This window comes from Penicillium arizonense (genome assembly GCF_001773325.1).
Source record: "Penicillium arizonense strain CBS 141311 chromosome Unknown PENARI_contig003, whole genome shotgun sequence".
NCBI classification, from domain to species: domain Eukaryota; kingdom Fungi; phylum Ascomycota; class Eurotiomycetes; order Eurotiales; family Aspergillaceae; genus Penicillium; species Penicillium arizonense.
The window spans coordinates 135,668-163,133 of NW_019173280.1; the positions used below are offsets into that span (position 1 = coordinate 135,668).

At 50.2% G+C, this 27,466-nt stretch overlaps 13 protein-coding genes across 13 annotated transcripts; 7 read left to right on the forward strand and 6 right to left on the reverse strand.

Annotated features, from left to right (window-relative positions):
* Positions 1 to 461: 461 nt before the first annotated feature.
* Positions 462 to 938, reverse strand: PENARI_c003G07449 (uncharacterized protein; the record flags this gene model as incomplete). Its single annotated transcript, XM_022628523.1, has 2 exons — positions 462 to 767; positions 825 to 938. The coding sequence occupies 2 exons, from the start codon at positions 936 to 938 to the stop codon at positions 462 to 464; spliced, it is 420 nt and encodes a 139-aa protein (XP_022491934.1).
* A 1,134-nt stretch (positions 939 to 2,072) lies between these two features.
* Positions 2,073 to 3,885, forward strand: PENARI_c003G02850 (Ygr210 GTPase family protein; the record flags this gene model as incomplete). The annotated part of the gene is made up of 11 exons (XM_022628191.1): positions 2,073 to 2,108; positions 2,171 to 2,228; positions 2,291 to 2,300; positions 2,378 to 2,646; positions 2,705 to 2,798; positions 2,852 to 2,883; positions 2,937 to 3,148; positions 3,200 to 3,405; positions 3,458 to 3,637; positions 3,692 to 3,806; positions 3,859 to 3,885. 11 exons carry the CDS (start codon positions 2,073 to 2,075, stop codon positions 3,883 to 3,885), a joined length of 1,239 nt encoding a protein of 412 aa, XP_022491982.1.
* A 146-nt stretch (positions 3,886 to 4,031) lies between these two features.
* Positions 4,032 to 4,456, reverse strand: PENARI_c003G00276 (uncharacterized protein; the record flags this gene model as incomplete). Its single annotated transcript, XM_022628014.1, has 2 exons — positions 4,032 to 4,039; positions 4,108 to 4,456. 2 exons carry the CDS (start codon positions 4,454 to 4,456, stop codon positions 4,032 to 4,034), a joined length of 357 nt encoding a protein of 118 aa, XP_022491453.1.
* Positions 4,457 to 4,614: 158 nt separating this feature from the next.
* Positions 4,615 to 6,310, forward strand: PENARI_c003G09635 (SET domain-containing protein; the record flags this gene model as incomplete). The annotated part of the gene is made up of 4 exons (XM_022628674.1): positions 4,615 to 4,905; positions 4,975 to 5,501; positions 5,566 to 6,148; positions 6,224 to 6,310. The coding sequence occupies 4 exons, from the start codon at positions 4,615 to 4,617 to the stop codon at positions 6,308 to 6,310; spliced, it is 1,488 nt and encodes a 495-aa protein (XP_022491581.1).
* A 1,143-nt stretch (positions 6,311 to 7,453) lies between these two features.
* On the forward strand, positions 7,454 to 10,293 carry facB (C6 transcription factor FacB/Cat8; the record flags this gene model as incomplete). The annotated part of the gene is made up of 5 exons (XM_022628300.1): positions 7,454 to 7,943; positions 7,998 to 8,311; positions 8,365 to 8,642; positions 8,694 to 9,051; positions 9,103 to 10,293. 5 exons carry the CDS (start codon positions 7,454 to 7,456, stop codon positions 10,291 to 10,293), a joined length of 2,631 nt encoding a protein of 876 aa, XP_022491294.1.
* Positions 10,294 to 10,947: 654 nt separating this feature from the next.
* Positions 10,948 to 12,273, forward strand: PENARI_c003G12484 (SNG1 family protein; the record flags this gene model as incomplete). Its single annotated transcript, XM_022628860.1, has 1 exon — positions 10,948 to 12,273. One exon carries the CDS (start codon positions 10,948 to 10,950, stop codon positions 12,271 to 12,273), a length of 1,326 nt encoding a protein of 441 aa, XP_022491805.1.
* Positions 12,274 to 12,545: 272 nt separating this feature from the next.
* Positions 12,546 to 13,025, forward strand: PENARI_c003G05753 (uncharacterized protein; the record flags this gene model as incomplete). The annotated part of the gene is made up of 1 exon (XM_022628398.1): positions 12,546 to 13,025. The coding sequence occupies one exon, from the start codon at positions 12,546 to 12,548 to the stop codon at positions 13,023 to 13,025; it is 480 nt and encodes a 159-aa protein (XP_022491615.1).
* A 199-nt stretch (positions 13,026 to 13,224) lies between these two features.
* Positions 13,225 to 15,089, forward strand: PENARI_c003G01262 (sugar porter family MFS transporter; the record flags this gene model as incomplete). The annotated part of the gene is made up of 4 exons (XM_022628084.1): positions 13,225 to 13,536; positions 13,589 to 13,845; positions 13,894 to 14,311; positions 14,364 to 15,089. 4 exons carry the CDS (start codon positions 13,225 to 13,227, stop codon positions 15,087 to 15,089), a joined length of 1,713 nt encoding a protein of 570 aa, XP_022491607.1.
* Positions 15,090 to 15,287: 198 nt separating this feature from the next.
* On the reverse strand, positions 15,288 to 17,469 carry PENARI_c003G03351 (putative phenol 2-monooxygenase; the record flags this gene model as incomplete). The annotated part of the gene is made up of 5 exons (XM_022628228.1): positions 15,288 to 16,471; positions 16,526 to 16,560; positions 16,616 to 17,100; positions 17,159 to 17,372; positions 17,429 to 17,469. 5 exons carry the CDS (start codon positions 17,467 to 17,469, stop codon positions 15,288 to 15,290), a joined length of 1,959 nt encoding a protein of 652 aa, XP_022492045.1.
* A 1,654-nt stretch (positions 17,470 to 19,123) lies between these two features.
* On the forward strand, positions 19,124 to 21,568 carry tktA (transketolase tktA; the record flags this gene model as incomplete). The annotated part of the gene is made up of 6 exons (XM_022628262.1): positions 19,124 to 19,177; positions 19,309 to 19,451; positions 19,561 to 19,645; positions 19,694 to 19,988; positions 20,041 to 21,404; positions 21,455 to 21,568. 6 exons carry the CDS (start codon positions 19,124 to 19,126, stop codon positions 21,566 to 21,568), a joined length of 2,055 nt encoding a protein of 684 aa, XP_022491840.1.
* A 125-nt stretch (positions 21,569 to 21,693) lies between these two features.
* On the reverse strand, positions 21,694 to 22,713 carry PENARI_c003G10581 (uncharacterized protein; the record flags this gene model as incomplete). The annotated part of the gene is made up of 1 exon (XM_022628738.1): positions 21,694 to 22,713. The coding sequence occupies one exon, from the start codon at positions 22,711 to 22,713 to the stop codon at positions 21,694 to 21,696; it is 1,020 nt and encodes a 339-aa protein (XP_022491976.1).
* A 619-nt stretch (positions 22,714 to 23,332) lies between these two features.
* PENARI_c003G05018 (uncharacterized protein) lies at positions 23,333 to 23,851 on the reverse strand (the record flags this gene model as incomplete). The annotated part of the gene is made up of 1 exon (XM_022628352.1): positions 23,333 to 23,851. One exon carries the CDS (start codon positions 23,849 to 23,851, stop codon positions 23,333 to 23,335), a length of 519 nt encoding a protein of 172 aa, XP_022491798.1.
* Positions 23,852 to 24,711: 860 nt separating this feature from the next.
* PENARI_c003G12047 (uncharacterized protein) lies at positions 24,712 to 26,864 on the reverse strand (the record flags this gene model as incomplete). Its single annotated transcript, XM_022628833.1, has 5 exons — positions 24,712 to 25,752; positions 25,829 to 26,142; positions 26,204 to 26,316; positions 26,389 to 26,479; positions 26,528 to 26,864. 5 exons carry the CDS (start codon positions 26,862 to 26,864, stop codon positions 24,712 to 24,714), a joined length of 1,896 nt encoding a protein of 631 aa, XP_022491822.1.
* Between the last annotated feature and the right edge of the window lie 602 nt (positions 26,865 to 27,466).

Below are 27,466 nucleotides of genomic sequence, written 5' to 3' on the forward strand. Positions count from 1 at the left end.
GGGAACTGGAGGTCCACATATTGTAGACCGGATTGGACTTGGATTATATCAGGGAGGCGAGATTGACGTCAGCTCTAGACTCGAGATGCAAACATATCAAACATCTTTATTTTCACCTCGAAGTCGAGGTATACTCTTGATAGAACTAATTCGAAAAAGTGTTTCTGTTAAGATTGAGAATTAGGTTGGACATTACAGAAAAAAAACTAAGTACAGTTGTGATGCTTCTGGGCCCAGACCCTGCCGTCTATGAAATCATAGCGGGTTATATCTGCACGGTTCAACAGTTTTCTGAGCACACGACCATTGCGGAGCTAATTGATATGATTGATAACTTTACGATGGATTACTGGCACATAGCTTATTGGATTGAAGGTTTTGAAATTCATTCAGTCGCTCATAATGACTTCACAAAAATGACTTATCATACACATAATGAGATCCATAGCCCGTTTACTTATTTAACGGGACGTAGCGTCAGAGGGGAGGTGGTCAAGTCCCTCAACACCCTGGCGGCCAAGCTTGTTGCCAGGGGCAGTGGACTGGTGGAGCTCCTGACCATCAACGCGGGCACTGCTACCAGCAGTGGCGCCCTCACGGAGACCACTGTTATCAGGGGGGAGCTCGAAGCGGCCGGAGCCAACAGCGGTGGTACGCTGGTCAAGAGAGTTCCAGTCACTGGCCGTTGGGGGCTGGTTAGGCAAGGGCAAGTTGGCTTTGGCATTCTCGATTTCTGCGGGCTTGTCGGTGTTCTGGTCGATGATTGACTATAGGAGCATGTTAGCGGTCTGGCTTTTGAATATAGTATGGCAATGGTAATTCACCTTCATCTTTGAGACATCCGAGTCGGCAGGGGTCTTGCCATGATGAGACCGGGAAACCTTGGATTCCGGCTTGCGAAGGTCCTGGCGAGTGGTGTGGAAGGTAGCCTCAGACATGATGATTGATGTGAAATGCGAGGTTGTAAATGTGTAGAAAATAGTAAGGTATTAAGGCTTGATAGAGAAGGTAGTTGAATCTGAAGAGGAAATTGTAGATGTAGGGCCAAAAGGATTTATATAAGTTGCTTCTTCACCAATGGCAAGTATGGGTGACGTTTAAACTATGACGACATTCTGGCAGGGCCATGGGTATGAATCTCCCATCGAAACCAGCCATTCGATGTTTCATCCGAGAATTCAGACTCTACCAGGGATCTGAAGCTGCCGTCAGCAAAGAAGGAAATCCCTGGGTATCGAATTAGCGTCATAGCGGAGGGGGCCAACCGAGGTGGCAATCTATTGTATGATGCATCTTATCTGTTGATCACCATTCAGATATCTCAAGAGAACGAAGTGGAAATCGAGGGATTGAAACTCCAACAGGTACTATGCCATAGTTCCGCTGGATATGATTGTCCCTTTCTCATTACCTGGAACCTGTACGGAGTATGCTCGGTCCATTGTAATCGAACTCACAATGAAGTAATTCTAAGTAGAGTTCAAAGTTTTGTTCCCATGCCAGTGCATACTGAGTGCAGTATCTTTGTCCGCTGGCAGATAGTGAACAGATCAAAGAACCTCTTGGAAGACCCCGGTCAGGACTCCAGTATCGCGTATAGATTGTCATATCGAACCTCAAGTGCTGAAGCAAGCAAGAGGTCACATCTAGTAGCCTCTTAACCATGTCAATGTCAGGCACCGATTGCTCTGGATTGTTCGCGATGTCTTTATCACATTGATGTTAGGAGTGTGCAGTGACAATCGGAATATAAGTAGCCACTTATGCGAACCACATATTTATCACACCTGACATCCATGTGCAATTGGAGTATTTTTGTACTATAGGATATTCCGGAGCTTGAGTACTCCAATATTTTGCGATTCAAGCCCGAAAATGTTAGACGTAAATAATATCGGCGTCCCAAAATGGCATGTAATAGCTTGCAAGTATATCACCGCCTTCCTATTTGACATGGCAGAAAATGTTTCTTATCGAAGACTTTGGACACCAAGACCTGTAGAGACTCGGCGAATCTGGTCATTGTGTTTTTTTGAGGATCTCCCTGCTTGTCGATACACAGATACTTCAATATGCCTCGAGATCCGCTGATCGGGCTGGTGGGAAAGGTCCGTCGTCGCCCATCCATCGCACTATCACCCCACTGACCGCAGACGCGAGGGGCATACAGCCGTCAAGTGGAAAGTCCACAACATTGAACAGTTTGACCGACGCGACTTCAAAAGTTGGTAAGTTGGATTAATTCCGTGCTGAGTTATTGCGATCAAAAGCTAATATCTTGCCCTGACAGGAAACTTCCCGTACGTGCGCTCCGACTGCTCTGCCCGAGTAGCCCCGTCTTATCGAAGTGACTCGCAGCTCTGTTGACACCTCATAGCTTCACAACCATTGACCCCCAGCGAGCCATCGGATATCTCCAAATTGAATGCCCATGCGTGCGACACAATGTTTCAGACCGGTGCCAGCCCAACTATGGCGGTTGTCACGAAGGGCGACGTTCCGTCCCCATAGAATTGCTAGACGTTGCCGGTCTTGTGCCAGGTGCGCATCAGGGTCGCGGACTCGGCAACAAGTTCTTGGACGATCTGCGTCATGCCGATGCTCTCATTCATGTGGTGGACGTGAGTGGAACCACGGATGCTGAAGGTCAGTGTGATGAGATTGGACATAACTGCTGAATCGTAGTGTTGATACATTTGTACAGGCAAAGCTACTCGAGGATACGATCCGTCGGTGGATATTGAGTGGCTGCGATCAGAGATCGTGCGCTGGGTGCAAGGAAACTTGATGGAGAAGTGGTATGTTTGCGGTTAAGAAGAGTACCAAGAAGCCATACTCATTCAATTGTTAGGGGATCGATTAAGCGGAGACACGTTGCTATCAGTCAGTGGATCCCTGAAATGTTTCCCCAATGGACTGGAACTGACACCTAATAGAGTCAAACGCCGTGGACACATTACAAAAACAGTTCGCTGGTTACGGAAGTACGTCGCAGACAGTTGCGCGGTGTCTCGACAAGACTGGCATTAAGGAACCTTTGGAAGAGTGGTCAGATGAAACGGTAGAAGTCGTTGTCAATGCCTTTATTGACGAGAAATTCCCCACGGTGTTTGCCTTGAACAAGATCGACCACCCCGATGCAGACAAGGTATGAGGGCCCGCCGGTTTGCCTTTTCGCCATGCTGACATGAAAATATAGAATATCAGCAAAATTGCCAAGATGCAAGATCCCCAAAGCATTGTGCTTTGCTCCGCTATATCCGAAGTCTTTCTCCGCAGACTGGCAAAGCAGGATTATATCAAATATATTGAAGGGAGTGAGTTTGTGGACACAAGAGAAGATTTGATTGAAATGGGTGAGCCAGATGGTGGTGGTCTCAAAGAGATGGACGAGAAATTGAAAACGTATGTTCAACCTGCATACCAGAGCTGTTACATCTACTGATCCCCCAAACAGCCGGGTTGAGAATCTGAAAGATATGGTGCTGTACAGATTTGGATCTACTGGAGTTGTCCAGTGTCTTTCTCGAGCAGCAGCGCTCCTGGGTCTCGTACCAGTGTTCCCAGTTCGGAACGTCCAAACGTTTAGCTCTGGAAATGGAACAGCCGTATTCCGTGACTGCGTTCTAGTCAAGAAGTAAGTGACCCTGTTGACACCTTATAGAGTCCTACTAACATCTCTTAGAAACAGTACAGTTGGTGATGTTGCCCGCAAGGTGATGGGTGATGTGCCTATCAACTACGTTGAAGGAGTTGGCGGAACCAGAGTCTCCGAGGAGGATATCGTCGCAGTTGGGAAACACGACGTAAGTGGACAATTTCTAAACCAGAGTATCCCTTAACTAACCGCCATTGCAGATTCTCTCATTCAAGGTTGGTCGGTAGACCAATCAATTTATGTACAGCCTCCATGAAATGACAGTAGTAATGGAAATGTCTTATGATAGCCTTTTCAATCTCTTTTTACCACTTGAACTAAAAAGTACAGTGTTGAGGACAAGTAACAGACTAGAGCCAGGCGGACCTGAGACTTAACCTCCTTTCTTCAAGTTGGAAGATGGTCAGAAATATAAACTCACACTGCTGGTTTATAGCTCACCTGCGCACGCTCATCATTCATTCCAATAACCGGCTCTGGTGCCTTGGGGTGTTCCTCCTTAGCCTTCTTCCCATGCTTCATTCCGCCTCTTTCTGTCGTCCCTTGGGACTTGGCGTCATCCGCAACACCTTCATTTACCCTCCTTTCGTTCATACTGGCGATGGATGCATCAGATTCTACATCTGCAGTATCACCCCTCTTTGAGCGTTTGACCGTGTGTTCGTCAGTCGAGCTTCCCTTCCACTCTTTCTTCAGGGAGTAATGTCGGACGCTCGGTGCACAAAGAATTGGCGGCAAAGCTGATTGTAACGGTAAAATAAGCCGCCATGTTGGCCGTGTAACAAGTGTCAGAGTCATTGTAGAGATGTGTAGTGAAGAAACAAGTCAGGGTAGGAGATGACCAACTTATATACATCGTTATGACGTCTTCAGGCAAAACTGTTTGGGACAGGGCTTAGGGCCCGCCTTATCGATAAGATGCGTTCATCATCACTTTCCTTCCTCCTCAATTTAACATGAAGCGCGAATATCTGCCGATCGAAACTCTGCCAGCTTGGCAGTGCCTCAATGGCATTGTCGCGAAAGGCGTCGCGTTCCAGAAACTCGGATCAAGCGAGTATGGTACAGATAAAGGCAGCGCGATCGTCGCGACAGAAGCCAAGTCCAGCGACGAGAACGATACTACGCCCGAAATCCTCCTCCAAATCCCTTCCGACCTGGTCCTCTCCCTAGAGGCAGTCCACAACTATGCCAAATCCGACCGGTATCTACGCGATGTATTGGAGGCAATCGGCGACTTCGGAAGGGTAAGAGCTGCTTCACCCGGAGCTCACGGCACCACCTATCTACAACGGAAACCCAACTAAGATATACAGACAGCTAGAGGGGCTATCATGATATTCCTGCTGGTCCAACTATCACACACCAGCCCCGATCTCCGCGCCAAACACGAGCATGTCGGCGTCTCCAACCCATGGACCGAATACGTCAAGTTCCTGCCTCCGTCATTTCCCCTGCCCACATTTTATACGACGGAAGAACAGGAGTTGTTCCGGGGAACCTCACTTGCCGAGGCCCTGGATGCCAAGTTCATGTCTCTCGAGCGGGAGTTTGAGAATCTATGCCAAGCCACGGAGGGTATTAAGTGGTGTCAGCAGAGCTGGTGGGACGAGGAGAACGGCTCGTTGACGATCCAGGATTGGAAATATGTCGATGCGGCCTATCGGTCGCGCATGTTGGATATCCCTGGCTGTGGGCTTGCGATGGTGCCTTGCATTGATATGGCCAACCATGTGTGCGGAGACGGAGCGAAGGCCCTCTATGATGCAGATTCGAATGGGAATGCAGTTCTTCAGCTGCGATGGGGCAAGAGCCTGCTACCTGGCGAGGAGGTTACCATCTCGTGAGTTGTCCACGAGATGTTCTGATTGATTGCTATGAGAACAGGGCTGACCACTGCATTGCAGATACGGAGATGAAAAGTCCGCTTCCGAAATGATCTTTTCCTACGGATTCCTGGACAGCGCCACGACCGAAGCCAGAGAGATGTGTCTCAACATAGACATGCCCGAAGACGACCCTCTCAGTTTCGCAAAGAAAATATTCTGCCAACAAAACCGTGGAATTCGCATCACATCCCAGGGATCTGAAGAGCAACGGTTTACATGGGAAAGCCCCCTTGTTTGGATAGCCTGTGTGAACGAGGAAGACGGGCTTAATTTCGGCCTCGCACAGACAACCGATGGCGGCAGGGAACTCGACACAACCTGGAAAGGCCAGAAGATCCAATCACCCGATCATCTCCGAGAGCTTCTTGCCGCCGATCCTCTATGGGACATCATCCAGCTTCGCGCTGCAGTGCTACTTCTTGAACGACTCGAGACCCAGCTCTCTCTTCTACAGCAGATGGAGGAAGTCATCGCTAACCTCCGTGAGAATGAAGTGGCCCTGACCTCGTTTTTCCGGCCAGAGATCTTCGAGTTAATCAGTCGGTTCCGAGTTCTCGAAGCCGATCTGCTGGAGAAGGCGGTTGAAGAACTCATCAAACAGGTAAGTGATCTCATGCGCCCAGCGTCTGAGGCTGGAACTCTCCCCCCGCCTCATTCCCCCACTAACCATAATCAGCGAACCGAGTTGTTAGGGTCTGCCAGCGTTGCAGCATATTTCAGCCAGCAAACGGGAGTGGCAGAGGAAGTCGAGGACTTTTCATGAAACGGAATGTCCAGACTTTGATCTGCGACTCTACAATACATGTACAGATGTACACGTTTGAAGAACCCCCTTAGGTTTAGTCTGCAACTGCATTTGCATTTGCATCTGCATCTGCATCAGCATCAAGCCAAGGGTCCCCAGATCCCCCCAAAAGATCCATCCATGCACCACCTCGCCCTGAGTTCTATTCGATGAGACGTCACGCTATCGACACTAGCTCGAAAATGGTACAGAGAGAGCCCGACTATGACGTTTCCTGTAGTAACTAGTGAATCCAAGACAGTAAAATAAGGGTGATTTGAGGTGATCGGCAGGGTCAGGAATGTATGCGGGGAAAGTCGCAGGCCGCACATTGGATCTCCGCTGGACCGGCTTGGAATTGCGACGCCCGAAATTAACGAATGTATCTGAGCGTATAGTCGGGTTAATGAGTCGGCAGAGATGTGCACACAGCAAGTAACAAGCCCAATATTGAGAATCAAGTGGAGAAGATCGCCCATTCACAGCCATGGTTCCCTTTTCTCGCGATTCTCTCGGGCAAAACTCGCTTGGGCTGATCCAAGGCCCTTTTATTGCTCTGTGATAGGTGCATTCTGACTTCCCCAGTTCCGGAAATGACCGTTGCCACCGGGATTTGCGGTTTGAGTTCTGAGATTTGGGGTGGGAGTCTGGGGATGAGTGCAAGATGACTTCAGAGGTGTACATCTGGGTAGTTTGCTGAACTGTTACTGTGCTGAACTGTGACCGACGATCGGACTATACACTTTAATCACAAGGACCTAATGTGCCGCACCCTCCCCAGCCGAGTCCAAGTCTAAGTGTGTTTCCCCAGAACCACTTAGAGTAACCCAAGAGAGAGAAAACTAAGCAGAGCAATGTGAATGTCAAAAGTAGAGTCAAAAGTAGAGCGAGTTGATACGATTCACCAACAACTTCATTGGCAGCCCCCGGTGTATCCCCCGGTTCCCCACCTGACTCAGCACTTCCCCCATTCCCCAGGCGCCTCTCTCTCTCTCTCTCTTACATCTCAACCTCACGCCACTTAATATTCTACACTGTTCTGCTTGTCCTCTTGACTGACAAGTTGCGAAAGTCAACACCACTCAAAGCTCGAACCTCGGCCCATGTGCCACTCTGCCCAACATGCCTGGTATCTTGCCCATGAAAGTGATCAAGGTCGGCGGCACTGGCACGCAGAGCCGCATCGCCCAAGCCTGTGACCGCTGTCGTAGCAAAAAGATCCGCTGCGATGGGGTTCGCCCCTGCTGCTCACAATGCGCCAACGTCGGCTTCGAATGCCGAACTAGCGACAAGCTCAGCCGCCGAGCCTTCCCCCGTGGATATACCGAGTCATTGGAAGAACGAGTCAGAAGTCTGGAGACGGAAGTCAAGGATTTGAAGGATCTGTTGGACGAAAAGGACGAGAAGATCGACGTCTTGTCAAGGATACATTCGTTTTCGCCCGCGCCGCAACGAGCGGCATCGATGCGGTCCCCCTCGGTAGCCGCAACGCCCAAATCAAGCCCCCCAGAATCGTCGGAGGGTGTGATTCATGTTGAGCGATCGTCAAATCGCCCATCCCCGCAGTCGCAGAACCCGTTCATGGGATTTTCTACCACCCAGGGATTTGCCAGTATGTGCCGTGTGTCACGAGAATAGGAACGACGAAGCTGACTAAATTACGCAGACGTATTCACCGACAGACTTGTTAGCCAGGGGAAGTCTGCTACTAGAATTCCCATGGTGGCGCTGACAGCATTGTCTACCTCGGTATCTCGAGGCAAGCCTAGCCAAGCGGTGAAAACACCACCCCGCTTGGTCTCTGATCAACTGATCAACATCTTCTTCCAAGAATGGGCTCCCCTGTACCCGGTGGTCCATCGTCCGACTATTTTGAAGACCTATGAGCAGTACCTTAGTAATACCGAGTCTCTTCAGCGCGATGCCCATGCCATGGCGCAGTTGAATTTGATCTTCGGTATTGCAGCGCTCTCTTCAATTGTAAGGTTCAGTTCGTCATCGTATTTGAAGGTATACTAATTGATCCCTCGCAGTCGAGAACCAACCAGGACCCGACCTTCTTCGAGGAGAACTGGTCGACTATGCTTGATTCATTCTCGGGCGAGACCTCCCTGTCAAGTCTGCAGTGCTTTGCTCTTGGTCAGATCTATTGTATGACAAAGGGCGATTATCGCACTCTGCTTCGCTACCGCGCTCTTGGTGTAGACATTTGCCACCAGTTGGGCCTGCACGAAAATCCAGAGACCTCAATCAATCCTCTTGAAGATGAGACTCGCAAGAAGGTTTTCTGGTCTCAATATGTTCTGGATCGGTACGTCACATGTGCTATACAGCGATGACAGTCAGCTAACACATGATATAGTTTCTGCTCCGCTCTTACTGGAATGCCTGTTCTCTTGCGCGAGGATGACATCCGGATAGAGTATCCGGTTGACGTGGACGATGAAAATGTCACCGAGACTGGGTTCCTGCCAACCCTTCCTGGTGAATCCACCCGCATCTCTAGTGCTATTGCATTGTTCGGGGCTTCCAGAATCCTAAACAAGGCTTTGGAGGACATGTTCTCCTCCAAGTCCGGATACGATGTATCCGTTTCAAAGATGCGCTCCGTTGCAGGACAGTTGGACGAGTGGCTGCAAACACTGCCTTGCCATCTCCGTCTCGAGTTTAGCCAAGATAAGCCTAGCACGAACGTCACTAGCAGCCGTTCCCCCCTCCTGGTAAGTCCAATTCCTTACTTAATACAGGTAAACAATACTGACCCCATATAGTCTCTTGTCTACTATTTCATCAGATCTTTGATCCACCGTCCGGCCGTGTGTTTCGCAGACGAGAGTCTTCGCTCTCCGTCCGTCCTGGCACTGTCCGATTCGGCCAAGCACATCATTCAGATTCTTGAGCTTCTCGATGAAAGACGCCTCTGTCTCTCTTTCAGTATCAACCGCAAAGAGTTGATGTTCTTTTCTGGACTTGGGCTCCTGTGGCAGATGCTTGGTGTGAAGCGCGATAGCAAACTCGGCAAGGAGACTCAGAAGTTGCTTGGTACCGCTAGGGGACAACTTCAAACAGAGTTCTCTGCGGCAGCTGCTGAATTCGACAGCCTGTCAAGCACCCTGGTTTTACTGGATGACAGCAAACGGCCATCATCCGACAAGGCTTCCCATGAGATGGGTGCGCCGACACACAAGCCACTCAAATCCCCCAAGAAGCACTTGCAAGCTTTGAAGTCGCGTCTTACCAGCGCTGCTCGCGACCAGCCCAAGCAAGGCTCACCCCAAGCCTCCCGCCGGAACACCATCTCTGGCGCAACTCCCCCACTCGTCGCCCAATCCCTCCGCTCGCCGAGCTGGAGCAGCCTTTCACCTGCACAGCACGACCACCTTACCCCTGCATTCCTCACCGACAAAGACCACTCTCCTCTCGACCTCGCCTCGGCCGCACCAATGAACTACGAGCATCACCGGTCAATGTCTTGCTCAACACCCTCCGAGCCAGCCCCCGGCGCTCTTACAATGGCCGACTGGGAATACGTACTCAGCGACATGGACCGCGGCTACTCCAACATCTTCACAGGGATTTATGGTGGCAAAGACTGTGGTGAAGACTCAGGCCCCTTTGCCTCGATCACAGCCGAATGCAGTCGCAAACCCATGGAGGACCCGCCAGCCATTCCGCCACCGAACGAACTCCAGGATTTGTCCCCCAAATCCTGGTCAGCTAGTAGCGGTGAATTCCCTTCTGCGCAAGAACATGCGACGCAGAGCGTGCTCAGTTACTCGGGCGAGAGTATGGGAAGCATGGATGATACCCTGGCCCCGTATACAGATGTCAAGGTCTATCCCGAGGATATTAACACACTGAATCCTTTCAACGCCTTTTCCATGCCAGGCGAAGACAAAGCCGATGACGGATTCGATGAGTTCTCGTTGGTAAATGGTTGGGACCGACGGCTGGCCATTTGAATGCTTTAATCATTCAAGAGTCACAAAGGGGTTTTGGGAAGGATTTAAGGGATTTTGTTCTAATGATACCTGTGAAGGCGTTCAATCTTTGATTTTTGTCCATTTATTTGCCTTTATGTCTCTTTGGAAATATGTGCTTTTGACATTGTTATTGTGGCTGGCATGCCTGGTATATAGCTTCTGCTAAGGCGAGGATGGTTAGGTACTGTCTAGGACTCATGCGTACTGATGGATATGAATTTGATGACTTTGAATATGCAAATTGGTTCCAAGGTTACTTGGCACTTGATAGGTGTATACAAAGAAAATGTTAGTAAAGATAGATATAGCCAAGCTATAGCTCAAAGAAGGCAAATAAGTCCACTATACTTCCCAGCCTGGCGACAATCACAATCCGGCCTGTGGGCATTAAGCCGCTGTGTCAGCGGATGATCAGCCTTTCCAACCCTGTGATTGGTCAGAAGTATGAGTACTTGACCTCAAAATGAAATTATGACATGTTGTACATCAGCAGCACATCACGGAGGGTATATTTGATGAGACACACGTAAATTGCTCAGTATGACAGGGATCGTGTTCCGAGAAAATCTATAAATCACCTCTCTCCCAACCATCCCTGATCATCACTTTTGGCTGATTCAACTCCAGGCAATGATGGGGCCATTTACAAGAATGAAGTCGGGCTTCTTGCCGGCCATAATAGTGACATTTGTCTTGTTGCAGCTCTTGTTCTTACTGAATATGTGCTATCTCCATGCGACACAATATCGAAGTCTCACTCGCTCCCACAACTTCAAAGTTCTGTATGTCGACTATGACGGAGGGGTCATCGGCAAGTCGGTTTCAGACGCGTACCAGGATCTACGAGGAGACAGCTTTCCAACTCTACACGAAGTCGCCCCCAGCGAATATCCGCAGCCGAGTGATATTCGAGACGCCGTGTGTCGTGGTAAATACTGGGGTGCCATCTACGCGAAGTCAGATGGATCGGTCAATTTGACATCTGCATTGGAGTCTGGTGCTTCCACGCCAACTTCGCTCGCCTATGTCTGGAATGGAGCGAGATACCCGGTCTTTTCACAGTCGGTAGTCTACAGCAACCTCTTGAAGCTGATTCAAACCACGCGGTCAACATACTACGACAACAATGGATCTTCAGTGGCTACCACTGCCAATTTCTCTATTCCAGCCACCCTGAAAGCATTCACCGACCCAATCCAAGCCGAGCAAATCAACATCAAGGAGACGGAAGAGGGAACAAGGGTATTCTACAACACAATCTCCATGGCGATGCCCATAGTCCAACAGTTTTTCTACATGCTAGCCTTGAACGGAATCGGATCTGTCTTCGACGCATTCACTAAGCTATCGTGGAAAACCAACGCTCTGCTTCGCCTGACAGTCTCAATACTCTACACCTTTGTAGGAGCCCTCTGCATGACAGGCTATATCTGGGCGTACCGCGAAACCTGGCACCAAACTGGCAGCCACTTCGCCCTAACCTGGATGATCCTCTGGCTACTCATGCACATCAACATCCTATTCTTCGACATAACCACTGCCTTCGTCGAGATCCAATGGATGCCATACATCGTCCTGACATGGGTTATCCTCAACGTCGCCAGTACAATCACACCATTCGAAATGAGTCCTGCCTTCTTCCGTTGGGAATATGCGCTTCCTTCTCACGAGGCGTATCAGGTTTTGTTGCAGATTTGGTCGGGGGGATGTAATAATCGGCTGTACCAAGCTCTTCCTATTATGTTCACATGGTGGATTATTGGAGTTCCTGCCTCTGTATTTGCGATGTACTATCGTTGCAGGAAGGCTGTGGCTGAGGTAGAGCACTCCGATTGTGAGATCCAGGGAAAGAATGTTGCAACCGAGAATCAGACTGTGACGGAAATTCATGGCTCTGATGGTGAATGGCGGGGAAATGAGGATGAGGTTCAGGCTCTTCCTGTTCAACAATTCGACTGAAATAATATTTGTGACCAGAGTATGGTTTATTGAATGGAGAGAAAAAGGGAGATTTCAAGGACATTCTGGTTGAATAGTTCAGTAGATTCAATTCGATTGAGGTCAAGCGCGGTATCCGTCCCTGACTATTAGTATTGACAAATGAATCGAAGCCTTGATTTTCTATATACACATTAGAGAGCAGCCGAATAAAAGATCCCTGTTTGCAGGTTTCTATCATTCCGCAGATTTGAGCTCGTTCATAGAAGGGATTCTGCCTGAGGCCAAAAGTGATGCCTGAGGTCTGCTTCTACAGGCCGGCCTTGACCTTCATCGTCCTCACGACATCCCCAGGAATGCGAGACGGAGTTCAGACCACATGCAGCCCCAAGAAATTGGCGGAAACCACCGGGAAAATCATGTTCAAGCAAAGTAGGCCCAAACCAGGGATTCTAGTTGGCTGGCGGTCAATGGTCGGAGGCGAAACCCAAGCTGTGGTATTGGCTGCCACCGATTTCATCACTCAAAGCAGAGCTCGAAATGATCACGAGCCATCAGGCCGAGACTTCCGCGCCACCCACACTTTTGCTGCAGAACCTACAGAACCTGCAGAACCTGGACAGTCTGGAGTCGTGGAGAGCTTCCGACCCACGGGTGGACTGGTCGACCTGCCAAATGCGAGGTCACTTCCCCAGATTCTCTCGTGGCTCACGGACATAACCGCCGGCTGTCAGTCCCACACGACTCGTGAAATCAACGTGTCATCGGTTTGAGGTTTGGCGCACTTGCCTCATTATCATGGTTCAACTGTCCAAGAAATGCAGGTTTCTGGGCTGTCGTCAGTGCCTACTGCCCAGTCTTGGCTTTCTTGGTCAGGCACAGTATAAGAGGGAGATGATCCGGCGCTTCTAGGAAGAGTTGGTAAACTCTATTATCGAGTAGATTCTACTATACTCACTACTCCCTGGCGCTATGTTCAAGAAAGTGTTTCAAAAACGTCCGCAGGACCTCTATGCGACCTCCGAGGCCCCTAGGGAGTCGGTATCTACCCATGAACACGAGAAAGGTCCTGGCGATGTCGTCGACACGCCCGTCCCCCTCCTGACCTGGCGCTCATTCATTATGGGCGTCTTCGTCTCTATGGGAGGTTTCCTTTTCGGTTATGATACTGGTCAGATCTCGGGTTTCCTTGAGATGCCCAATTTCCTACAGCGATATGGTCAACTCCAACCTGATGGCAAGTATACATTCAGTCATGTGCGCTCGGGTCTCATCGTTGCTTTGGTAAGTACTGTGTCGGTTATCAATTCTTGTTCGCATACTAACAAATAAATAGTTGTCGATTGGTACACTGATGGGAGCTTTGGTCGCTGCCCCAATTGCCGATCGCGTGGGACGGAAATGGTGCATTAGTGGCTGGTGTGCGGTAGTGTGTATTGGAGTCACCGTTCAAATCACCGCACCCGATGGAAAGTGGTACCAGGTCGCCATAGGCCGTTGGGTCGCTGGACTTGGCGTGGGTGCTATATCGCTGTTGGTTCCCATGTATCAAGCCGAGTCGGGACCGCGTCATATTCGAGGATCGCTCATTAGGTATGTTGACCAGAGACATTGCATAGAATGATTTCTGACTATCCGCAGTACCTATCAGTTGTTCATCACGCTTGGTATCTTCGTTGCCAACTGCATCAATTTTGGAACCGAAGCCAATGCCAACACCAGCTCGTGGCGTATTCCAATGGGTATCACATACCTCTGGGCCTTGGTTCTCGGCCTTGGCATGGCGTTCTTCCCAGAAAGTCCGCGATACGATTACCGTCACGGCAAGGTAGAGAAGTCCATGGATACGCTTTCCAAGATCTATGGTGTCCCTCGCAACCACCGTGCTCTTCATATCGAGTTTGATGAGATCAAAGAGAAGTATGAGGATGAAAAGCGCCATGGGCACGCCACTTGGATTCAACTGTTCCGTGCTCCGACCATGTCATACCGGGTGGCTGTTGGTGTCGCCTTGCAAGCTCTGCAGCAGCTGACAGGTGCTAACTACTTCTTCTACTATGTAAGCCGCGTTCACAGTTTGCATTGGCAACCCCAAGCTAACACCATACCAGGGAACAACCATCTTCCAAGGCGCCGGTATCAAAAACAGCTACGTGACTCAGATGATTCTGGGTGGCGTAAACTTTGGAACGACTTTCCTTGGTCTCTACCTGGTTGAGCACTACGGTCGCCGTCGCTCTCTGATTGCCGGTGCCCTGTGGATGTTTGTTTGCTTCATGGTTTTCGCCTCAGTGGGCCACTTCTCCCTCGATATCGCGAACCCGCAAGCAACCAAAACCCCTGGTGTGGTAATGGTAGTATTCGCCTGTCTCTTCATCCTCGGCTTTGCCAGTACATGGGGGCCAATGGTATGGACCATCATCGCCGAGCTGTATCCTTCCCAATACCGAGCGAAAGCCATGTCTCTCGCGACAGCGTCGAACTGGCTCTGGAACTTCCTTCTCGCCTTTTTCACCCCCTTCATCACCGGCGCAATCGACTTCCGCTTTGGATACGTCTTTGCGGGATGTCTTTTCCTTGCTGCCGGTCTGGTTTATGTCGCCGTTATTGAGGGACAGGGTCGTACCTTGGAGGAGATTGATACTATGTATCTCATGAAGGTCAAGCCGTGGAACAGTTCGAAGTTCAAGTTCCCTGCCGATCCGAGCGTGATCCGTGGCTCATTTGACAAGGGAGCTGATCAGCCTGCGTCGGCTCATATTGCTGATCCAACTACTGAGTTGCGCGAGGATGGGACAACTGCGCCTGAGACAACTGTGCCTGAGACTCGTGCGTAGGAAAAATGGGGTGGTGAATGCGACGACGGGAATGGAAGATAGTTGCTTGGGTGGTTAGAGTCTGTTCATGTATTAGTACTTGTATGTCAATTTCTTGTTAACGTCATATTTGGTATACCATCGAGGTGTTTACGTCAACGCAATTTACTCCAATTTATGCTACCAGTGCTATTCTTATTCCCTAGTCACAAAATTGGTCTACTTTCTGACAAGTATATTATCCAAGTACTCAGTCATCTCATCCACATCTCCCAATTCACCAACCCATCCAATATACTGATCGGGGCGAACAACAACCAGAGCCCCAAGGACCCAATCGACTCCCCATTTCTCATACGCTGTTCCATCACAGTACCGGTCAAAGATACAAGAGTCATCACACCAGACTTTGTCATAGGCCCAGCCTCGGACCGGGTCGAAGGGACGCAGAATCTCCGGGAAGTCAAAGAATTCAGACTCCTTCCACGGCGCACTGTGAACGGTGACGACGTCGATAGGGCTGTCATAGCAACCAGGAATCGAAACATAGCGATCCAAGGGAGACTGTTTCGATGTCAACTGCCCAGTGAGAACCTGACACAGTGTCTCAAGGCGTCCCTTTTGCATCGGATTTCGTATGTCTCCAGCCAGAACGAGTATGCGGAACCTCCCATCACTTTCTAGCAGCCTCGTTGTCCACTTAGTACCACCTTCAGCCTGATTTCGAAGCTTGACTGGCTTCAATCTCTCCCCAGGAACAATATATCGAGCAACAGCCTCGGAGCCAGGCTTGCAAATAAGACGACTACCCGGGTAAAAGACTTTCCACCCATCAGCAAAATCCTCAAACTTCCCCGCAATATCAAACATAGCAGCGGCCTTGGTATCCTTTTCGTCAGGAGGCTTCTGATCAGTAAACATAGGCGACCAATGCCGATCAAACTCAAGCAACATCTCCGCGAGCGGATATCGTTCAAGATTATAAGTCGCCAAAATCTCAGGCTTAACAGTTCCCGCGACCGCAAGCGCGATCTTCCACCCAACATTGAACCCATCCTGCATACTCATATTCATACCAAGCCCCATCTTCGGTGAATGAGTATGCACCGCATCACCAGCAAGGAAAATACGATCCCCCTTCGTAAACTTGCTTGCAATCCGCTGGCCCACCTGATACACCGTCCACCAACTACAGGCTTGGAAGTCGAACGTGAACGGAGAGAGGATTGCTTGAACGCGCGTGCGGATCACTTCTGGTGCTATTGTCGAGCGGTCGAAGCGGGGTGTCGAGCTTGCTTCGCAGACATGCACTGGGACGTAGAAGCGGACAAGGCCTCGTTCACGTGGGATTATGAGGATTGTGCCTGCGGCGTTGCTGACGATGCTTACGCGGCGGATGTCCGCTGTGAATATTCAGTTAGTGAATTCTTTTGGAAGGATTGGGTTGAGGCACTTACGGAAATCGCTAATAGGTAGCACGTCTATCACACCCCTGTATTTATATGTCAGATGAAGATAGGGACAGAGATATAGTGACAGATACTGACCAGATATGATCCGTGTTGGAGCCTTCTACGGGGATATCTAACTGTTTTCTCGTCCAGCTGTGGGCGCCGTCACACCCAATGAGGTACTTGGCTTTGACTATTTCGACCTTCGACTTTCGGTTACTCTGCTGGGCCTGATCATCCCAGTCATCGGGAAGCAAATCGTGACGTTTCAATTCATTGCGAGTAATTCCAGAGCCAGATTGGCTCGGACCGCACGGCACATTCGAAGCTTCCTCTCCTTGATTGCGGAGCTTGACCGTGATGGGGTATGAATCCGGGTCTTTCTCTAGGTTCTCATCGTACTTCAGAGACTCGGCAATGACATCGCGTTCAACTTCCAGATCAGAGTGTTCCTGGATACTGTCCAGAATGAACCGCTCAATACGGCCCTGGTTCAAGCGTGTATTGTGGTAAGGCGACTCATCAACCCTGGAGATGTTGAATGGACCTTTTCGGGCAAGCTTTCCGCTCTCACCTGGTACCTATTTGCTCATCAAATGTCAGTCTGCGCTCACTTTCAAGGAGAATGGGCATACACACCCAGAAATTTGCTTCAGTCGAAATCGACCCCTCGTGCATAACACGATGCTGAAACCCCATGCTATCAAACAACTCGAGCGTGCGAGGACGCAGTCCATCCGCATGCCCTACGAACACTTTCGTGCTCCGTTTATCAATAACACGGGCCTTGACACCACAGCGAGCCATCCAATACGCAGCCATGAGTCCGGACGGACCGGCTCCAATAATCAATCTACAAGAAACAGGAACAGTTAGAGCAGCTCATTCAAGGACTGACAGGTACCTTACACATCGGTGTGGGATTCCACAGGTATGTCCTGATCATCCATGGTGTGCAGTGTATCCCAATATCTTAGTAAAAACAAAGCTGTAGGCTGACAAGATATATGAGAGGGAGGAGAGCTACCGTGACCACTGATTGAACACAGAGGCCTTTTTTATATCGGACTACTAGACCATGCTGTGCTACGCGGTTTTGATCCGAGGTCGCTTGATGTAACAACACATCTGCAGGCTGACTCCTTTCACGGATGGTGTTGGCCATGAGAAGCTGAATCTGTCCCTCTGTCAGGGTTCTCCTATACTAGAATTGTTATATATTTTACTTCGTATAGTAGCGATACAGCGATGCCATTTATGAGCTCGGACAATTGATTTGGGCACCAGTCATTTCCGTCAGGTGATGAATGTTGATTTTTCCTGGGTGATGAACATATCCGCTGTATGAGCTGAATAACACATTGTCCAACCTCAGCCAGCGGTGACATTCCCGGGAGTCCCGCTTACCTTCCCGGAGGTGAGGCTCCCGGGTGGCAATTGATTCGGAGACTTTGTGCATTTCTCATGAAAGAAGACGTGATATAATCGGTATTGTTACGGAGTATTCACTCTTAAATCCCATATATTCGAGCGGGAGGCTTTTCTCATTTGTCGATGGCTGGTATTCCGCCCGCCGGAGCATCCCTGGCCGGAGTGCACAAAACAAGAGTTCTGGTTACACAGAGCAAGATGGGCTTTGACGGAGAATTTCCATCTGGGTCTGACCAATATTGTAGTCCTTTTACTACCTTAATGCAAGTAGGTGAAGTACTTGATATAGTACAGATATACTATGCACGTGACCACACTACACCCCTTCGGGCACACCGGGGCAAAACGTTCAACTTCCCAACGTCTGGAGATGACCAATCTGGTGGAGACTTCAGGACGTCCAGATGCAATTTTGCATTGGGCCTTTCTTGTCAGGCTTGAATCGGATTGGCCACATGTGGAAATCCGAGATGCATGAACAGCCACTACATGCCACTATTTTCCACTATCTTCCGCTATATCCCACCTATTTGCTCAGATGACCATCGGCACGGGTATTGAGGAGCCACAGGTTGGGAAATCGGCTAATTTCATTTCGTTGGAAAGCCCGGTTGTGACTCGGAGCAGGGTCCTCCGGGTGGACTGCCGGTGTATAGGAGTGGGATGAGCGGAAATGTATCGGAGGTGTTGGTACGGCTATCGAGTCAGACGGTAACATTCCAGAGTGTTATACTGTAGGCAAACCGTCGAGGTCTACAGAAGTACATGTATCTTGAAGTATAAGTTAAGTTAACTTACGGAGTACTGAAAGCTCCTTCGGCTGACTCATCACATGATGCAATTGACATAAGAAATAGAGAGAGTAATAGAGAAAGTAATAAAGAAAGCAATAGAGAACGACCAGAACAAGCAATTGAACAGATTTAGCCTGTAAACAGACTAAAAAGACATCGACTCGGAAATTCCCAGTATTGATTTAACGGCTGATACATGAAGCTGCGAGCCACCCACCCCCCCCCCACCCGACATCATACCCCACCAACAAATACGTCCCCCTCCCTCTTCTCTTCTTCTCTCATCCCTCCCTTCCAATTTATCCTCTACTTGTACCAAACATGTACGTTCATCGCCTTGCTGTGCTCTTCATCTCTAACTGTCTTAGAATCTGCCATCATGGGTTTCACTGATCTGGACCAGTTGGCTATTAACACCATTCGTGTTCTCGCGGTAAGCCCCTCCTCTCCGGCAATGGCGCTTTGCGAACGGCGAACTGCGAACGTGCCATTGGGTTCAGAATGATCGGAGCAAATGCTTCAATTCGCTTCAATTGGGCTTATTTACTGACATTCGACGCCCAGATTGATGCCACCTCCAAGGCCAACTCCGGTCATCCCGGTGCCCCTATGGGCATGGCCCCCGTGGCCCACGTTCTGTTCAACAAGTTCATGAACTTCAACCCCAAGAACCCTGACTGGGCCAACCGTGATCGTTTCGTTCTCTCGTATGTGCAGTTCCCTATCATCTGAATACGGCCCGTAGGGTTCCGCGCCAGCCTTTCCTCGAAACTGGTGGCAGCAGCTTTCCGACAACCACTAACGCCACCCCCATAGCAACGGACACGGCTGCATGCTCCAGTATGCTCTGCTCCACCTCTTCGGCTACGCCCTGTCCATGGACGACCTGAAGCAGTTCCGTGTATGTACATTCGAGTCATCCATGATAGGCTTTCACTGACTTTCGCAGCAAATTGACAGCATCACCCCCGGTCACCCCGAGGCTCACGACACCCCCGGTATTGAGGTCACCACTGGACCTCTCGGCCAGGGTTTTGCTAACGCCGTTGGTCTCGCTATGGCACAGGCCCACTCCGGTGGTGTCTACAACAAGCCCGGCTTCGAGCTGTTCAACAACTACACCTACATGTTCTTCGGTGATGGCTGCGCCATGGAGGGTATCGCCTCCGAGGCCGCCTCCATGGCCGGTCACCTTAAGCTCGGCAACCTGATTGCCATCTACGACGACAACCACATCTCCATTGGTAAGCCCAAACCCCCAGCCTAAGTACATTACAGAGACTGACCCTGCTACAGACGGTGACACCAAGTGCGCCTTCACCGAGGACGTCCTGAAGCGTTTCGAGGCTTACGGCTGGCACACCGAGTGGGTCAAGGATGGTGACCACGACCTCGAGGGCATTGAGGCTGCTATCCGCAAGTGTCAGCAGGTTACTGACAAGCCCTCCGTCATCAAGCTGACCACCACCATTGGTTTCGGCTCCAAGCTCGCCGGTACCGGCGGTGTCCACGGTAACCCCCTCAAGGCCGACGATGCCCAGGGTGTTAAGAAGCTGTTCGGCTTCAACCCCGAGGAGAGCTTTGTTGTTCCCCAGTCCGTCTACGACCTCTACCACAAGCACGCCGCCGACGGTGCCGCCAAGGAGCAGGAGTGGAACCAGCTCTTCCAGAAGTACCAGTCTGAGTACAAGACTGAGGGTGCTGACCTCGCCCGCCGTCTCTCCGGCAAGCTGCCCGAGGGCTGGGAGAAGAGCCTCCCCGTTTACAAGCCTACCGACGCTGCCGTCGCTTCCCGCAAGCTCTCCGAGGCTGTCCTCGAGGCCATCCACGATGTCGTTCCCGAGCTCGTCTCTGGCTCCGCCGATCTGACTGGCTCCAACAACACCCGCTGGAAGAACGCCGTCGACTTCCAGCCCCCTGACCTCGGCATTGGTGAGTGGGCCGGTCGCTACGTCCGCTACGGTGTCCGTGAGCACGCCATGGCCGCCGTCATGAACGGTCTCGCTGCCTACGGCACCATCATCCCCGCCGGTGGTACTTTCCTCAACTTCGTCTCCTACGCCGCCGGTGCCCTCCGTCTGTCCGCCCTCTCCCGCGTTCGTGTCATCCACGTCGCTACCCACGACTCCATCGGTCTGGGTGAGGACGGCCCCACTCACCAGCCTATTGAGACCCTGGCTCACTTCCGTGCCCTCCCCAACTGCATGGTCTGGCGTCCCGCCGACGGCAACGAGACCAGCGCTGCCTACTACTCTGCCCTGACCGCCAAGCACACCCCTACCGTCATGGCCCTGACCCGCCAGAACCTGCCCCAGCTCGAGCTCTCCACCATCGAGAGCGCCCTGAAGGGTGGTTACGTCGTTGTCGACACCCCCAACGCTGCCGTCACCATTGTCTCCACTGGTTCCGAGGTCAGCATCGCCATTGAGGCTGCCACATATCTCCAGGAGAAGCACGGTGTCGCTGCCCGCGTTGTGTCGATTCCTTGTTTCGAGGTCTTCGACGCCCAGGACAAGGCCTACCGCCTCAAGGTCCTCCCCGACGGCATCCCCGTGCTGTCCGTCGAGGCCTGCTCCACCATGGGTTGGGAGCGCTACTCTCACGAGCAGTTCGGTCTCAACCGCTTCGGTGCTTCCGGCCCCTACAAGGAGGTGTACGCCGTAAGTTATTTCCACTCCTTTTTTGGATGCTTTATACTAACCTTTTGCAGAAATTCGAGTTCACCCCCGAGGGCATCAGCAAGCGCGCCCTTGCTACCATCGACTTCTACAAGGGCCACAACGTGCGCTCGCCCATTAACCGTGCTTTCCAGCAGATCCTGTAAGGAACGGAACGAATATGACGTAAAAAATTGTTTTGGTTTTTATGAGGAGCGATTGTCCTCCAGATACACAAGAATGCAAATAGAGTATTCACCTGTTAACCTGAAGCCCTCGTAGCATGTAGTGATCATGATGCCCATGTTTTCTTCTGCATCTCAATAACCTCCCGCAACATCTCCTCTTTCTTCTTCCGCGACTCAGCAGTGGAAGGCCCATATGCCTCTTCCGTCTGCCGAACAACCATTTCTCTCCACGCCTGATCACCTTGAATACCAATCTGCCCTAGATCATCCCACACATCCTGAATCGTCGGCTCCAGCTTCTGCAAAAACGCCCCAATTCCACCCTCTCCACCACCAGCATGATAACTCTCAAACACACCACTCCCAGCCCACCTAGGCCCCACACTAGCCGTAACGATAGCATCGAGATCCCTCGCCGAAACAACCCCCTCGCCAACAAGAGAACAAGCCTCCCGCAACAAAGCAAAAGCAAGCCGATTCCCCACAAACCCAGGAACCTCCTTATGCAGCGTAACAGGCCGATAATGGGCCCCAGTCTGACCATCGACAGAACCAGGACCGGGAATCCCCCCAAAATACCCCTTCACAAACTCAACTCTCTCAACCGCAGTCTCGGGTCCAGGCACAACCTCCACGAGGGGCATTATATGCGGTGGATTGAACGGATGCGCGACAAGTAGCCTCTCCCCTACCCCATCCGCAGGGTCACAGGTAGCACCCTGCGCCGACGCAGCAATCCCGGAAGAACTACTCCAAAGATGTGCGTCATGCTTAGCAAAACGCATAACCTCCTTCCAAAGCGCCTGTTTGGAGACTGTCACTTCGGGACTTTGTTCCTGAATGATCGTCGCTTTCGTCACGGCTTCTTGGAGGGTGGGTGCTAGTTTCAGGCGGGATATTTTGAAGAGGTGGTCGACTATATTTGTTTCTGATCCTGATGCAGTAGCTGAGGCTGTGAACTCTAGAATGGAGGGGAGGTTGGTCCGGATTTGGGTTTCTGTGTCTGGGCGTGGGTCGTAGACTGTTATGCTTGTGTCTGGGCGGCGGAGGTGCATTGCTAGCATTGAGAGGCCGATTGTTCCTAGGCCCAAGAGGGCGATTTGGTGGGGGTATTCTTTTGACATTTCGAGTGAGATTGGAGGTTGAAGAGAAGAGAGAGAGAGAGAGGATGAGAAGCAGAGAAAGAATATGCGCAGTGTTTGGGGAAGTGCGAGATGCGGGGGATCCGAGGTACTCAAGTGTAGCATTATCGTGACTGTAAACATATCTTCTCTGCTATGTCTGCCATGACTCCTATTGGCTTCTGGATTGGATACCTGCTGAAATCGTTTCAAGGATCTACAGGAAGTGTGCTAGTCACGATTCATAATTCATAATATCGCAGCTGCCACCGTGACTGCAGTTGGTGACTCGATCGGTCAGAAGGCTAGCTCGGCCGCAACATATGATTTGGAGATGGAGGAACTACTAGGTATTTCACTTTTGGGAGCTTTGATAAGCGCTGTATTTGTGAGAATTCCGCGCAGCGAAGAGAAAGATCATGCACTTTAACTGCAAGACAGGAGTGTATTATTCTCTCGATCCATGCCGAATGTTCAAAAGTCCATTATCCATTACCCATTACCCTCCTTTGTGCCCCCGAAATCTTGGTTCGGCGTATGTAAACGGAACTTCTCATCTGCTGTCGTGCCTTGCGCAGGGGGTTTAGTAAAGCCCCAGCCTCGAACCCATCGCGTAGGTGGATTATTCGTGGTGGTGCAGAAACAAGAACCCGTCGTTGAAGTCCTCCTCGTCCAGGGGAACACCTTCCTTGCAAAGGATCTCAAAAACCATAGTGAGATGGTAAAAGATGTTGGGCAGCGAGACGCCATTGGCAAACTCGACGCGGTTCGAAACAGTGAGACCGTTCGGCCAGATTCCGAGCTCCGTGTCTTCGCCTCTTTCGGTGACGACAGATCTGTTGGCGATATTGAGACCTCCCAGTACCTGGGCACTGGTGGAATGCATTTCAAAAAAAGACTGCATGGGGTCGAAGATGGTGGAAGGGCGATGGGTCAGCTTAGCCAACATTTCCTCGGCCTTTTGGATGGCTTGGTGCACGTGGAACTTGAACGGCTTCGAGTCAGCGTAAAGCTTGGCTGTCAACAAGGTGGCAGCATTGACGTGTCCCTCGGCCTTCATCAGAAGGTGGTTCAAGGAAATCAAGGCAACTTTGGCCGGGTGGAAGGTTCCATCGTAGATGGAGTAAGAAGGGAGATCCATGTCCGCAAAGTATCACGGTGCCTGTGCTCGAGAAATCTAGTTAATTGGATGTCATCTCTAAATAGAAGGTTGGACGTACCGGTGGACTGAGTTGACGGGGGAGATAAAGATGAAGACGGACTCAAGTTAGGTCAAAAGTGAAGTCGAAAACCGCGTTACTTTTATGACCGTGTGACCAAAAGGTTCGCAACGAAAACAATGATGTCCCCCAACACCTCCAGAGATCCCCAGAGATCTCCAGTTATCCTTCACAACGAGGAACTCGAGATTCCGGGTGACAGATCCCACCCCATACCAACCATCACTTTACCGATATGTTATTTAAAGAGTCAACTACGTGTATAGACGTGAAAAGTGACACGCAGGTACTTGCGGTATAGCCTTGTCGCATGAAGTTAAAAGAATGATCAGAAAGTGACGTTACTGCTTTTTTACCCTCCCTGGTCTCAACTTGTATATATGCAGCAATGAATAGATAAATTGACTACATTCAAGCGAATGTACAGTGCCAATTGAACAAAATACTTAAGAATGCATGTACTGTTGAGGTTGATGCAGGGTGAAATAGTCCTGCCCACTGAGCCCTAACTCAGCAACCTGCTCACCCGTTGCTCCCTCCTTATTGCCTAAGATTGTTACCAGGAGGCTAGGTCTCTACCTTCAGATTGAATGAGAAATACAGTACTTGTGCATACATTCACTTCGACTGCCCTAAATAGCAGTACTGCCTTTAAAATGAACTGTCTGAATCACAACACAGCTAATTTGCTAGGATAGTATTGGCGTAGTGTTCTTTCCTAGCCTACGTGGCTTCAGAGCCTCACGACAGCATGTACTATATAATAACCGGGGGACTTTACCTATGTATCCGGCCAAGCGCCTGGAATCATAGTGACTGGCTGCTCCACCATCTCCCAGAATTCCCCAGAATAATCGTCAGATCGTTCCGACAGCCACAATGTCCAATCCTGTGGATATTGACTATGAGAGAACCCAATGACACGCTGCCACCCCCAATTTCTTCTCCAGAACACATCGCGTTCGGTCAAACCCTTCTTCCATAGTTGATCCTCCATTTGTCCAAACTTCTGTAGATCAACACCCCCGGTCTGAATGTCTGTCACCCAAGCTTGAAGTGCAATATCCCATCCTCCCATAGCACATCCATTAAAATCCCACCAGTAGATAAACCCCCCTAAAAAGGCGAGGAACGGTGTCATTCCACCGACAACATGGTGTAGATCCACACCCGCAAGCAAGAGATCGCGGAATAAAGCATTCCAAGCCTCGTAGAGGCTTAGTGCTTCTTGGTATTCCTTCTCAAATTCAAGGGTACCACCCCTCCCGCCTTTAAGTGTTGATGCTCTCCGCATTCGTTGGAGCTTTTCCAGCGCGGCTCGACTTCCTCCAATTCTCATCGCAATACAATGCACCAGGGTCATCTCTGTCCACCACCGCCAAGAGGTCTTTAATTGTAGGTTCTCGGGCTTCCATGGTTTTGCGCCAAGGATAGTTCGAACAAGCTCAGGCATATGATTCGCATCCCAGATACCCGATGTCGCTCGGGCTGCCACTGCGATTCGAACCCACTGGGGCATATCATAGAAGGTTGGACAGAACTGGCGCTGAAAGAAGAGGAACTCTTCTGCAGAGCCATGGAAATCCGAGAGAATACCACCCAGGACCTCTTCCGGTGTCTCATATATCATTTCTTCCGAGGGACAGAGGAGACGCATTGATGGGAGTAAATGTCGACTTTCACGACTGAACATGTTGCCTGTCCATACTAAATGCCGGAGGGCTGTGTTGAACTCAACTTTGCCTTGTCCCTGAAGACCAGGATCTGTTCCTTCTTGTAAAAGAAATTTAATGATCTCTGCCCGGTTCGCGGAGTGTGCATACTAAGAAAGCAAAAGCAAAGTCACCATGTCAGCAATATGTAATTGAAGGTGGATAGATACCCCCTGTATTACTCACAAATAGCAGAGTGTAACCCGTAGTATTGACACGATCAAAAGGCGAAGCCTGCCTTGAAGCAAACAATTTTTGTAGCCCTTTGAGATCGCCGGTTTCGACACATTGCACTGTTTTTGAGTCCTCGCGAATTTCATTGTAACTACGGAAATCCCATTTCCAACCATCACGCGCTTGCGTGCCAGCTAGCTCAAACGTTTGGGCAGTAATCCAAGATGGGAGACTGAGACGCCACAGATAACTGCTTCTCTGAGCTTTGATTGACTTATTTGGCAATGTTGAGACTGGTTCTAAACAGCGGGGCTCTTTTCTCTCTGCTAAATGATCAAGACTTTAGTTTCATGTTGATTTTGAGAGAATTTCTATTGATCAACATACCATAAGCCACAGGCGTATAGCTCAACTCAGACCACTCTATCTGTGTGACCGTTGGCTTCATATCCTGCGCAATCCTCTGTGCAATCAGTTCAGGTTGAACCTGAATCAGAGCCCTATGCAGACATGTGAGCAGGTCATCTACCCAAAAGCATATGGTAAGACCGCAGCAGACGGAAATATCATACCTGGTATAACACTGCTGAGACAACAAAAGCAGCCGCATAACTTTCTGCAATCTCTCCACAAGCCTCTCAACCTTCCCTTTCTTAAACATCCCTACTTTAACAGCTCCATAACCCCTTCTTAATCTATTCAATTTCCCACCTCCCGCGCTACGATTGCCGCCCGGCCTCAAGTCTTCCAATAGCTCTTGGCACAGCGCATCCAAGTCCTCCGCCGCCTCCTTACAAAACCGATAGCTCTGTGCGGCATGCTTGCTATTGCCCAGCGCCGAAACAAGAGACTGCTGCTGGAGGTCGGTCTCGATTTCGTCCAATATTAGACTGAATAGCTCGATGTCTCTCACAAGGGCGCGTAGATTCTCGGGAGCGTTGTGGATGTCGTGCCAGCATTCTTTCAGCGTTACTATCGATTTTCCCACATGGGCGACAAGGGCAGCGAAGGTTATGGCGCTTGCTATTGTGCCGACTAGCTCGGCCATTGGTGGTATAAGTGCTAAATAATATGCATGGGTAGTTCAACACCCATTTTGAGGGTTGGTAACAAAAAAGTGTAAATAATGCGCTAGGGCTGAGCTTGAGTGTTATAGGGCAAAGAAAATTCAAGAGTAAAAGATAATGTTTGAGGTCTGCGGGAGTTGGGCGGGTTAAATATTTAAGGTACGTTCTTAACCTCACAGCTTAAGCTTGCTTATTTCGAGCAAAGTTATTGTGGGTTTCTTGCGTGGTTGGGTCTTTTTGTCAACGATTCTTGCCGGTTATTAGTTGTCCTTAGTGCTGACACTGTCTCCTGCCAATCAGGGATGGAGAAACCTCCACATTTAGTAATTCTTTCTTGTTTTCTTCTCCCTTTTAGCCCTGGCATATCATGTTGGGCAGGTGATGTTGCTTTCCTGCTATTTGCTGTTAACTAGGGATCTATATTATCGGGCTTTGGTTCGTGGTGTCAAACAAGCATCATACTGCGCAGCTGAATATTTAGTTGCGGCTGCAGACGTGGCCCGGTGTTATTGGTTGGATAGCAGTCGAACTCTTTCAGCTACGCACCCAGGGGATTGACTTTTTAGGATATAGATCATCGTAG